This window comes from Pongo abelii, chromosome 10 (assembly GCF_028885655.2).
Source record: "Pongo abelii isolate AG06213 chromosome 10, NHGRI_mPonAbe1-v2.0_pri, whole genome shotgun sequence".
NCBI classification, from domain to species: domain Eukaryota; kingdom Metazoa; phylum Chordata; class Mammalia; order Primates; family Hominidae; genus Pongo; species Pongo abelii.
This window is the reverse complement of record NC_071995.2, coordinates 2,650,982-2,663,617: the sequence shown is the minus strand read 5'-3', so window position 1 is coordinate 2,663,617 and position 12,636 is coordinate 2,650,982. Positions and strand designations below refer to the sequence as shown.

The following is a 12,636-nucleotide window of genomic DNA, read 5'->3' as shown; positions in this document are numbered from 1 at the left end:
TGCCTCTCATGGCACAGAGATGAACATGAAACAGCTCCTGCCATTGATGAATTTGGCAATTTTTGTGTCCCCAATGTGTAAGTCTTCCCATTGCAAATGAGTGTGCATGTGTGTGTGGAAACACATGCATATGAGTGTGTAGTCAGCTTCTGTTTCACTTTCCTGAGCCCACCTGTCAGCTGACTGCCCCCTCTCCTGAAAGTGCTTGTCAACTCAGATTTGGAAACAAAATTCAAAGGTCCAAAGCAATCTAGGGAATGCAGGGGCCACAGACAGAATGGCTGAATGAGAGGGAAGGGGTGGCAAGGGGCCTCAGAGAAGGTGGCAGGACACAGGAGTGGAGTGAACACTTTCCATTCCAGAGGGTTGTGACTCGAGAATGGCTTTCTTTCTTTTTGTCTCGGATCTTAGAAGGAAGACAGCTAACATTTACTGAGGACCCACTAAGTGCTTAGCAACAACCTGGCTTATTTACATTTCTCGTTTTAATAGGGTTGTCATGGAAAGAGTGGCTTTTGAGTCACCTAAACCTGCAATAGAATCCCAGGATTTTTACGATGATTAAATGCATTCCTATTTGTTAAGGTGCTTAGAGCAGTGTAGGGTGCATACTAAGCTGGATGGTGTTTGTTACAAAAAATAACAACAAAAAGCCAGCTCTGGACTTAGCCTTTCTCTGACCTCCAGTTTCTTCAGATGTAAAATGGGAGGCCATAATTATGGTCTTACGGATTGAATGAGATAAGGCAAGTAAAATATCCAGATTCATGTCTGGTTCTTCATTGACAATACATGTTGTTTGCTTCCCTCCAGTGCTTCTAAATGTTACTTGATCTCAGGTGTAGGCATTGATTATCGACTGCTTCTTTTTAAGTTGGAATATGAATGCCAGCTGACAGGCGGTTTCCTAGTGACAAATGAGAGGGTGAACTGGGGATGCTACATGTCTCAAGAGTGGGCCAAAGTCGCCCCAGGCAAGTGTGGCCTTACCTACCTGCTTGTATTCATGATTGAGTCCCTGGTACCAAGCACACCGCCTAGCACATGAGCTGCCCAACAAAATATTTTTGGGGTTGTTGGTGAACTTTAGCCTGCAGCAAAACACTAGCCAAGTCACACAGACAAAGAGTTCTTGAAATAAAGAATAGGAAGAATGGCAAGGCCTAGGCACTGAGAAAGAGAGGGAATGGTGAAAAACTGAGCTGAAGGCTTGAAAAGCCGACTAATGGGTTGCATTAGTCATAGGAAAGGGGAGTGATAGTTTAGATGCTGGTAGCACGGTGGATGCTTGCACAACCCAACTTCAAGGATGCACTAAGATGAGCCTTAAAGTTATTTTATGATGTGAGACAGAAATCAGACTGAAGGGATAGAATACATGGGCTCAGGATGAAAAATGACAGAATACCAATATTGCAAAAGGGCCCATTTAAAATGGTCACAGACAAGAGGGCACACCCAGGCTGGAGGTGAAGTTCCTTTGGTGCTGAGATAGAGGGCTGGGTGCAAACTCCCCAGGCGTAGGGATCCGGCTGAGTTTCATCTGAATGGCACTTTCCCTGAAGCCTTCATTCCTCTGTAGATATGACCTCACTCAGTCTCACCACAGTATGCTAAGGCAGTCTTCCTACTTTACAGAAAATCAGACATGGAAGGAACAAGTGCTTGTAGGAAGCTCTTCCTGTCCTGTCTGCTCAGCCCTGGCTGGTTCAAGGTGATGCTGAGGTGGGATCTAGGCTTCCTGGGTCTCAATCTACCAGAATTTCCTCTCTGGGTGGGATCTGGGGGCAGTGGATGATGAAGCGAAGATATAAAGCAAAATTTGCTTTGTAAAAATTAAAACTTCACACAAATTACTGCATCATACAGAAGTGCATGGCTAATTTAAAACAGTTGGAAGAGGATGATTCCTGGTGAGGGGTGCAGGTGGAGGCAGAGGTCAAGTTGGAGAGAAAGTACATTTCAGCCAGCAATGTCATTGCTGCTGAAAACATGACTGAAAAACAAACCAAGTTCCTACAAGATTCTCCGCTTTCAAAAAGAGGAATGGGCTCCAGTGTGCATCCTTTCCTCCTGGCCATCCCACTTTCCCCTTCCTTCTCCTGGTCCTTGACTGAGTTTTTAAGAACAAGTTCTGAAATGTCTCTCAACAGTCCATGGAAGAGTCTGTGGACACTGGAGTGTCTCCTGCCTCCGGGGCAGGCTCAGCTCAGGCCTGATGGATTTAGCCTGCAGGGCTCCCCTGGCCCCTCAGGTGGCCACATTGGTGCCTTTAGAGGAATTCTGGCCCTGGCATTCTTCCCACTGCCTCAGCCCTGGCTGCCCCAGGGCTCCGGTGGGGCAGTTTGGGGCCTCGTGGCCTTTGCCACACCTCTTCTTAGGCTGATGAGCCGCTGCTCTGACACAGGCTCAAGCACTCTCTTCTCCTATGGCTGTTTCTGTCGCCATTGGCAACCTTCAGGAGCCTGTTCTTTGGTGTGCCGTCCACTTGCCTCCTCCCGGGGGCAGAGAACATGTCTGATTACCATCCAGACTGACACCCTGGCCTGGGTGGGAAAAGAGGCCTGGCCCACAGTTCGTAAAGGTGGTTTCTCTTCCCTTGTTCAGACAAGCAGATCTGACCTTTGACTTGGGAGCTGAGTTGTCTGCTGAGGGTGCCCTCCCAACTTCTCCACCTGCCAGGGGAATGTCAGAATCTGATCCCTTTCCTGGGAGCAGCTCACTCCTGGAGCCAAAGACTCCACCACCTAAAACAGCAGGTCCACACCTGAGCAATCCGGACCCTCAGCCTCCGAAGTCCCCTTGCATCTGCACAGGGCATGGATGCCCCTGGAGAACCCCAAGCTGGCTGGAGGAGGGACCACAGCATCTTCAGGCGATGTGACAAAAGCTATTTGCCCAAAGAGGCCAGATGCTGAACCTAAAGGACAGAAGTTTCTGGACACGGACAGGGCTGACAGAGTAGATGAGAAACTGGGCTGTTGTTTCTCTGTGGAAGCAAGTGTTCTTCCCCATGCACCCACCTCCTCATTCCAACTTTCTCTCTGCCCATCCATATGCGAACCTAGAGCCGCAACCCAGCCCTCATCTGTGCCTTTCGACACAAGCCCAGTGAAAACAAGGCAGCTGGCGATGACCCTTCCATTTAAGCCACATCCTCAGGGTATCCCCAAAGATTTCTCCCCTCCGCAGGGCCTGTGCCTACCCATATCAGGGTCAAGAATCATTCGCAAGAGCAGAAACCAGCCCTAAGAACAGCAGAGCCTGCAGAGAAAAGACTGCTCTGGAAGCCACAGGATCCCTGCCCCCACATGAGCACACTAGATACAAGGATGGCTGCCCCTGAGTGTGGAAAGTGCAAGGCCAGCAACAGCCTCTGTCAGCTCAGAGCCTTCACAATGCAGAGCAGGCTGGTTTTGGCACAGGAACTCCAGGGTGCCTGCCACTAGGAGGACCATTCCAGAGCCTCCTGGCCCTCCCTATAGCTTAGCTGGCACATGTGTCAGTGAGACTGGGGCAAGACTGGGCCCAGAGCTGTGCTATGAAGAGTGGCCCCAAGAGAGAGCCAGCATTTGACCTCCAGGGTCCTGAGCAGCTCTGGTTCTGGCAGCATCTCATTCACCAGGCTACCGACGAGTCCTGACCCATCCCTCACTCTCGATAAAGGAAGTGCCCAGGGCCTCGCTGATGGATTCCTCAGGACAACAGGTGGGGGACCAGAGAAACCTCTCCTCTTTCTGCCTCTCTACTCTCTGAGAAGCAGCCAAGGCCAAGGCTTCACTGCCTTCATTTCCTCTTTCCTGAAAGATAACAGGGGCTTCAAAGCAGACAAGACTGTGGCAACTGAACTGCTGCCCCATTCTTAGCTGATACTCTGAAAATGCCAGCCACATCCTCTGTGTGTGGGGGCAGACAGGAGCCACAGCCCCAGATGGCTGTGGTAAGGCCTGTTGGGCCCAGCAGAGACCAGCGGGCAGGGCAAGGGCACCGGCAGGAAGGCTGGAGAGGAGCCGTGGAGAAGAGGCTGCCTCTACTTTGGAAGTGGCATGGAGGCCATGAGGCAGTAAGTCTGGCCAGCAGCTGGACAAGGCTCTGCACCCCAGAGGGGCTCAGGGCTCTTAGATTTCTGTCACTAGGGCAATAAAATGCTAATGGGGAAATCTAGACAGACGTTCAATCGACTGTGAAAAAGAGTGTCTGGGTGCCCCCTGGCTCACCGGGAACACACCCTATGGGGGCTCGCAGCAGCAAGACTAACTCCAGACCTCACCTGCGCTTGCTGCCTTCTTAGGACCAGCTCAGCACTGGGTGGGAAAGAGTCTGCAGGGAAAGGGCCTGGGTGCTCGCAGCTGCCACCGGCTGGGGAAAGCCAGGGATGGCTGGAGTAACTGACAGTGGGAGAAACTCACTCGGGCCAGGGTGAGAGACTGTCTAACCCAGTCAAGAGGGGCTCCACTACATATGCGTCAACTTCTGGCTGAAAATCAGCAGAAGAAAGGGTAGGGGGATGAGAGAAACCATCTGGCTTTGTGAAGCTGGAGCAGCTGGGCTGAGGAGGCCCAGACAGAAAGAGGAGAGTGGAGACTGGGAACGTGTGGGAAAGGGGCCAGGCCTCCTGAGGTTTCAGCTGCTTATTCAAGAAAGCAAGGGGTCAGAGGGGCCAACGAGTGCTTTTACTCTGGGTCCATTCTCCCCTCTGGACCATTCTCAGGCTGGGGGAAAGCCGAAAAGGGAGACCAAGACTTTGATTCCAGAGAGCTGCCAGGGTCAAGGCCCCTCCAGCATCCTCTTCTTGGGGAGGTGAGCACTGGCTACTCCCTGAGTGGGTTGGCTTCAGCTGAGGGGCAGAGGTGAGTCTCAGCTGCTTCACCCCTGTGTGGCCCAGGTGGGAGCCTGTGCGGAGGGGAGGAGTTAGGAGCCTTCCATGGGGTGAACCCCTGCCTTCCTGGCATACCACATTCCACTGAGGAGGAGAAGCTTGGAGCGCAGCCTCTCACTCACCGCCTCCTGCAGCTCCTCCTCCCCCAGTGCCCTTGCTGAGACATCCTCGACAGCAAACCTCAGGCAACTAGTGACATCATCACTCCCACTACCAAAGCAGCAGCTGACAGTAGAGTAGCTGAGACAGACGCTGCTTCCCGTGCCAGGCTCCTGTGCATTCCCTCCTTGGTGATATCAGAGCTGCCCGAAGGGGCTGAAGCCTCAGGACCACCCAGCCTCATCCTGTTGGCCATAAAGGATTTATGGTGTGGCTCCCTCTCCTGCCATTCTTACCTCCAGCAAAGTGCAATTGGGAGTTTTAACTGGAATGGTATTGAGCCTATGAATCAGTTTGAGGAGAAATGATATCTTAATAATATTGAGGTTTCCAATTCAGGAACATGATAGATGTCTTCAGTTATCAGCTTTTCTTGAATTCCTTTCAATTTTATCATTTTCTCTGTAGAGATCTTGGCCATTTCTGTTAGACTTTTTCCCCAGGCATTGCATATTTTTCAGTTTATCAAATCTATAAGAGTATCTTTAAAATTTATTTTCCTGTCTTTGCTGACAAGCTTCAGTTCATGATAGGACAATCCAGTTATTTAATTACCTTCAGAATATTCCAGCCAGCACTTTTCATGTTGCCCAGCCTGGTCCTGCACCTTCGTGTGGGGTGCAGGGGCCATCCAGTTATCTCCAGGTCATGGCCTCTCACTTCTAGGGAAGGAGATCCTTCTGGATCACTGTTCACTGTTCAAATCAGTGCTGCCATGATCCACCTCACTCTCTTCAAACCATGCCTGCAGGTTCCTGAGGCTTGGTCAGAGACCGACTCAATCTAAACTGGTTTATGTTGATTCCTAGTTTCTTTGTGGATTTTTTTTTTGTGTGTGAACAAAGTATGAATTTAAGAAGTGGGATGGTTAGATTTAAGGCAGGGACTTACTTGAGTAAATTTATTTTCCATGGAGTGGTGAGGAGAACACACAGAAATGAAGAAATTGGGAACATCCATGACCATGAAAGCAATGAAAGAATGAAGCAAGAATACAAGTCGACAGGCTGATGGACCAACAACCAGCCAGTTGCAGAGACGAAACATGAGCAGTGACAACTTCAGACTGTCTTCGACATCCTTGGTTCCTAGCCATCCTTTCACAGCAAATGCTGATGCTCATCTGGGTCATACACAAAGAATCACGCCAGTGAAATAAAAAGTGCAGCACACAGTCCTAGTTAATGGTGGGAAATGAAAGTTGTCATGGATTCGGGTCATGGTTAGAAGCCACTGGTTCTTGGGCCAGATCCAGCTGGATATTCTTCCAGAGCTTCAAGTTTTTCCAGTTTGGTTTTCTGCCTGAAAATTTTGGAGCTGCTTTTCCTGGAGTCTATTTGTGAATGAAGAACATAGCTCAGTAAGAATCCAGGGACCCAGCTGTGCTCCATGATGCTCCTAACTGGGTGGTGACATTTATCCCCCTCTTGCCAGAGCCCCTTTAGGGAAATTCACAGGGAAAGATCCATTTTCCTTTCTCTTTACACCATAGATGTACCCTGGAGTGTGAAATGCAAGTGGCCCCAGGATGGCTGTCTTCCTTCTTGGGTAAAAGTCTCCGTTATCTTGCCCCATCTTCTCACAATAGAAAACCAGGAACAGAGGAAATTAGGAGGCACTTTATGGTTTAGACCACTCGCAATGGTTACTTCCTAGGAAACTCGCTTGTTCCTTGATTGGCAGGATTTAGGTGGAGTGTCTTTTAGACGGAGGACAGGATGGAGGCTCCTGCAGGTGTCAATTTCATGCACTTCCCAGGGAAGGTTGTCCGTATGTCTCCCGTGCTCAGGAGGCATGATTCAGAAAGTCCACTGCAGGCTCTCCAGACTGCCTCAGACATCGTCAGAAACACATCTGAGTCAATTGTGGAATGACTCAAGGCTTTGAAATATTTAAACCATATGTCTCATGACACTGGATGAAAACGATGCCAGTTTCCCCACTGAGAGGATGTCATCCGAGACTGAGGCTCGGCTCGGCAGTGACTGCACTCCTGGCCTCAGCTGGTCATGCTGCTGTAGGTGGTGAACTGTCAGAGCTCCTGGGCTGCAGGGCTTGGAATAGGACCATGCATGGGCAGAGACACCGTGCGCCCTAAGGAAGGTGTCAGGGCAACCCAGGGGTCCTCTCTAGGTCAGGACAAGATCTGTCCTCCTAAATGGGACTTGTACAGGAAGGTGAAAAAGAGTGTACTTGCTTCTCTGGAGAAGGCAGGAAACCACCGTTCTATCACCAAAGGATGTCCCTTAGGAGCCTTACTCTATGAAAATCAGCTGGGATCCCCAGGCATTCTTTGAGTGAGAGAAGAATCTGCATTGTAGGAATATTGTCTTATCTTTTAAGTCCCTCCAAGGTTGTTTCCCTCTTTCTAAAAAATACCCACAGAACACTTGACATGGGAAAATGATAGTTAACCTCAGTGTGGTGGAAAATACAGTGAAGTCAGAGGTGCCAGATTCCAGTCTCTGCTCTGCCAGTTCTTAGCAGTGGATCAATTAATACTGGGCACTTAATTGTTTGAGCCTCACTTCCCCCCTCTCCACAGAGGGATGCTTAATACCTACTTTATAGGGACGTTTTGAGAATGACGTGCGATGATATATGTGTAGCACATGATATGGAATCCAAAGTGTGAGTCAATATTCACTCAAAGAAGGCTGTGGATATCTCCTCAATGAACATGGATTCAAAGGCCAAGCTGGACCTCCCCCACCCCCAATTAATCTTGAGACCAGTAAAAACTTGAATGAAAATAGAAGATATGGCCAGGGACTCTTGCTTTTGGCCTCCTGTTGATCTGTGTTGCATCTGGGAAAACTACCAAAGGAGGGAGGAGAAGGCTCAGTAAGCTGGAGAGATTGTCTCAAGTCTGTAACTGCATGATGCTCCTAGAACTCGTTCCTTCTCATCCTTCTCCAAAAGGTGTTATGGTAGCTTGGGGGCTGCTCAGTTGCTCTCATAGCCTCCCTCAGAAGCAGCTGTCCTGGTGGTGAATCCCGGCCAGTGGATACCAGTGATCCTGACCCATCTACAGAGGCCCAGGGTGGAAGGTGTGGCTCACACCAGTGTCTGCTCCTCCACCACTGAGGACAGTGGGGGTGACTGGCTAGGAAGGGCACAGATGATCCAAAGGACAGGAATTCTGACCCTGCCTCATTCAGCAGCAGGCCTAATCCTCCTGCCCTTACACAAGGAACAAAGCAGAGAAATTTGCAGGTAATTGTTCTTCCTGCCCCAGAGCATGTAAGGAGCAATGCCATAGCCTCTGAGGCAGGGAACAGGAGTGCCCATGGGCTGGAGCCCTGAGCCCTAAGCAAATCCAGCCCTGGCTGAATGTTTTATATGAGGTTGGTCTGTGTGGCTGATGAAATGGGAGGAGGGTGGAACAGAGGCCTGAGTGGATCTGGGGGGCTGGGCCCGGAGAGGTTTGGTCTGCCAGTCTATGAGCATAGTTTCTTCTATTAACAGGTTATGTACTAGAGGATGGGACATAGGAGAAAGACCATCACCTGCCTCTCCTAGGAGAGGCTCAGAGATTCAGCTCAGCGAGGAATCTGCAGCTTGTGCATCCCAGCCAGGGTCAACACCGAGAGCTGAGAGTGTTTCCTGGAGTTGGCCTGGTTCAGCTCTGGGCAGGTGTAGGAGTTGGGGCACTGATCATCGGAGCAGGGATGGTCCTTCACCGATGCCTTTTTCCCTCTTCCCCTCATTCTGCCTTCAATACCTGCACCCCACCTCCCCGTTCTGTCCACCCCTGATGCCTGGGAATAAAAGGTCTTTCTCAGAGGCCTACCTTGGGTTTGAAGGCAATGAGCTTCAGGATCATCTCCACGGTGAAGAGGCCAGTGAAAAGCATGTTGAGGATGTTCATGGCGATTTTGAACAGGCAGCTCTGGCCGTAGTGCTGCATCAGGAGAGGGGAGGAGCTGTGAACACGGGGCAGGGAGGTCTCCCCTCCTCCCCACCTTTTGCCCAGCCTTCTCGGAGGCCCTTGCCTCAGCAAGACCTTCCTTGAACCAAACCCCCAGAGGGCCGCCCACCTCTTTGTGGGCAGTCAGGAGGACTCAGGAGAACCTCCAAGATCTTCCCTGCTCTGCCAACTCTGAACACATCTGTGTTCATTTCCCTGGTTGGCCGTGACAACTTTATGGAGACTCTGGCACTCAAGAGAGCTTGGGAACAAGCTCTGTCCCTGAAGACAGGTGGATGCAGAACCCACCTTCACACGCCACACCTTACCGACAATGAATGCGTCCAGCTCATCCCTCCCTTCTCCATCTCCTCCCCTCTCCCCATTGATCAACCAACAACAAACGCATCCAGCTCATCCTTCCCTTCTCCATCTCCTCCCCTCTCCATTGATCAACCAACAATGAATGTGTCCAGCTCATCCCTCCCTCCTCCATCTCCTCCCCTCTCCATTGATCAACCAACAACAAACGCATCCAGCTCATCCCTCCCTCCTCCATCTCCTCCCCTCTCTCCATTGATCAACCAACAACGAACGCATCCAGCTCATCCCTCCCTTCTCCATCTCCTCCCCTCTCTCCATTGATCAACCCAGGGTGCCATGGATTCTTCCATAAGGCCCAGAGAGGAGCGCATCCTTGACAGAGAACACTCGTCTTTCTCCAACTGCCTCCCTTGGCGACCAGGAAGGCGATGCACTGAGCTGCCTGCTGCTCCGTTACACTTTCCATCCCCATGGCATGCTCCCTTCTGCAGCACCGTGGCTGTGCTCCTCATTGGACTGACCTGCATGGCCAGGCAGATGGTGTTGAGCAGGATGAGGACAAACATCAGGTACTCGAAGTAGGTGGAGTTGACCACATACCACACTTTGTACTGGTGCTGGTTCTTGGGGATGTACCTCCGCAGGGGCCGGGCCTTGAGGGCGTATTCCACGCACTGTCGCTGGGAGGGTGGTGGAGGATGGGGAGAGTGGGGTTAGTTACCTGGAGGGTGTGGGGGGAGCTGGCAGAGAAGTGTGGGATGTGAATGAAACCACACACTGTGGGGTGGGGTTCTCCGGAAGTCTGAGAAATCATTGGCAGCTCTGGCTCACTTACAGGTGGGAGGTGCTATTTGGAAAATGTCTTGATTTTGCCATGGCCCCCTTAATCAAGCAGAGAGCCCCTTCTCGTCAAATCCCCGTAACAAGGTCCTAGGCAGGGACCATACATCTCCTTTCCTCACCCTGGTGACGCCTGGCATGTGCCTCGGCAGGGAGTCGGCATCGCTAAGAATGTGCTTCCTGACCGACTGACAGCTGTGCTTCTCACTGATTACTTCCCATGCCACAGACCCTCCTTGGGTACTTCTCTCCTCAGTTTTTCTTTCCTGTCCTAAATCCAGCAGGCTGGAGTGCAGTGGTGTGATCTTGGCTCACTGCAACCTCTGTCTCCTGGGCTCAAGCGATTCTCCTGCCTCAGCCTCCCAAGTAGCTGTGATTACAGGCATGCGCCACGACGCCCAGCTAATTTTTTGTATTTTTAGTAGAGACGGGGTTTCACCATGTTGGCCAGGCTGGTCTCAAACTCCTGGCCTCAAGTGATCTGCCCACCTTGGCCTCCCAAAGTGCTGGTATCATAGGCATGAGCCACTGCGCCTGGCCAACTAAATCAATCTTTCTTATTTGCCAGTGTCCATAAGATGGAAAAACACAGTTCACTGAGAGGGAAGGGGATTCCGGACTAACTAGATTCTTGGGACTCTGGCAAAGAGCCAGTCCGCTTCTCTTCACTTTGCCCAGGCTTCCAGATCAGGAACTGGGGAATCTCCCCAGCCTCTTCTCAAACCCTCAGCCCCGATGTCCAATGCTTGAGTCTTAATGCTTTTACCTCCTCCTATTCTTTCCATCGTTACCATCATTAACCTCATACTAGATCGGGGTCTAATCCTCTCTCATTTCCACTTTCTAACTGGCCTCCTCTCTTTCCTGTCTTCTTTCAATCCAGGGTCCACACAGCAGCCAGCAGAGTGAGTCTATGCCTGAGATGTAGACTTGAAAACCCACAGGGGATTGGCTGGCCTGGTGAGGGTCACAAGGGGCACACCATGCTGCGCTCCTTCCCGTGGGCACTCCTTATTCACAGACAGGGATGTGTTTCCCCACGGACTCCTCCCAGTGGGAGCCAAGCTAGGAACAGACCTGAGGCACTACATCTACCTCCCCCTGACAGCTTCCTGACTCAGTCACGGCACTGCCAGCTCTTCACGGCTAACAGAACCTGTCACGATACTTGGCATCACCATCTCACTCCCACTTAAGCCTCTTTCCTGCCCCCGCCTCCCACACAAGCCTCTGGGTTTTACTTAAGAAACCATGTAAGAATGGTTTCTTGAAGCCGTTCTGTTCCCCACCCCAAAAGCCCTCACTCCCTCACAGTTCTAGTTTCTTTCCTCCGTATCATGGTGCCAACCCACTTGGGGCCTTCTAACTTGTTAACTTCTAGATAGGGCATGAGATTTGACAAAACCTATCATACAGTATCCTTAAGTAGAAGCTTCATAGATATTTGTCGGCTGAGTACATTTGCCAGATCTGGGGTTTGCAGGAATTTGCATTTCTTTTGCACAGGTCCCTCAAAAAGACTGACAGCCCACTCTGGTTGAGGAATAGAGAGACGATCTCAGTATCTGCACGGCCTCTCCCTGTTGCAGCCCCTCTGAGGAGTGGGCCGCAGGCTGCCATTCCCTCTGTGGGCCCCGCTTCCCTCCGCTCCTTCCTAGGAAGCTACCTGGTTCTTGTCCAGCTCACAGTTCTTGTACTCCTGCTCCCCCTGCTCCTGAAAGGTGACGATGACGAAGCCCACGAAGATGTTCATCATGAAGAAGGCGATGATGATGATGTAGATGATGAAGAAGATGGAGATCTCCACACGGTAGTTGTAGATGGGGCCCTTGTCTTCTGTGTGGGAGTCGATGGAGCGGTACAGCAGCCTGCAGGAGGAGACAGGTCCCACAGAGGGAACTGGAGAAGCAGAGTCCCCTCTGCAGAAGGATGGCACCACTGCTCCAGGGATCCCAGGGATCAGGGTGCAGGAGACAGCTCTGGGCTGGAGTCCCAGCTCGGCCACTTACTGGCTGTGTGACCTTGGGCAAAGCGCTTAACCTCTCTGAGACTCAGATTCTTCATCTGTAAATTGGAGACAATAATTCCTGACTTTCCCACCTTGCAGGGTAGTTAGAATAATGTATAGGAAGGTGTTTTGAAACTGTGAAGAGCTATTTAAATGTAACATGAGTCACGGACATTGATTTAAAACACTGGAAATATTGGTAAATATTGAGACAGCTTTGCAAACTGGCAGGGGCTCAGAGAATGTTAGAAGGAATGTAAAATAAATCTCTCCGAGAGCAAATATCCACTTAGATAAAAACACTACATGACCCACGCTACTCCAATCATCACCAATGGTCTGGTTTTAGACTTCAGCAGCTTACATACATATGCCATTCATCTGAGCCTGGGCTGGGTGCCCCATGAAGCTTGTTATTCTTCATGGACAGGGATTATCTCTTCCCCTTCCTCCATAGCCCTGCACAGCACTTGGTTATTCACCAGCTATCACCTATATCTTACCACACAATAATGT

At 50.8% G+C, this 12,636-nt stretch overlaps 1 protein-coding gene across 22 annotated transcripts in view; it reads right to left on the bottom strand.

The window, feature by feature from the left end:
- The window catches only part of CACNA1C (calcium voltage-gated channel subunit alpha1 C), a 638,552-nt gene that overhangs the window by 78,160 nt on the left and 547,756 nt on the right, over positions 1-12,636 (bottom strand). For all 22 annotated transcript variants that reach the window (XM_054526646.2, XM_054526654.2, XM_054526660.2 and 19 more), the window contains 3 exons: positions 11,779-11,980; positions 9,794-9,952; positions 8,832-8,942 (listed from right to left, as the gene is read on the bottom strand). In XM_054526646.2, coding sequence (XP_054382621.1) covers positions 8,832-8,942; positions 9,794-9,952; positions 11,779-11,980 — 472 coding nt within the window. The remainder of the gene's footprint in view (positions 1-8,831; positions 8,943-9,793; positions 9,953-11,778; positions 11,981-12,636) is intronic.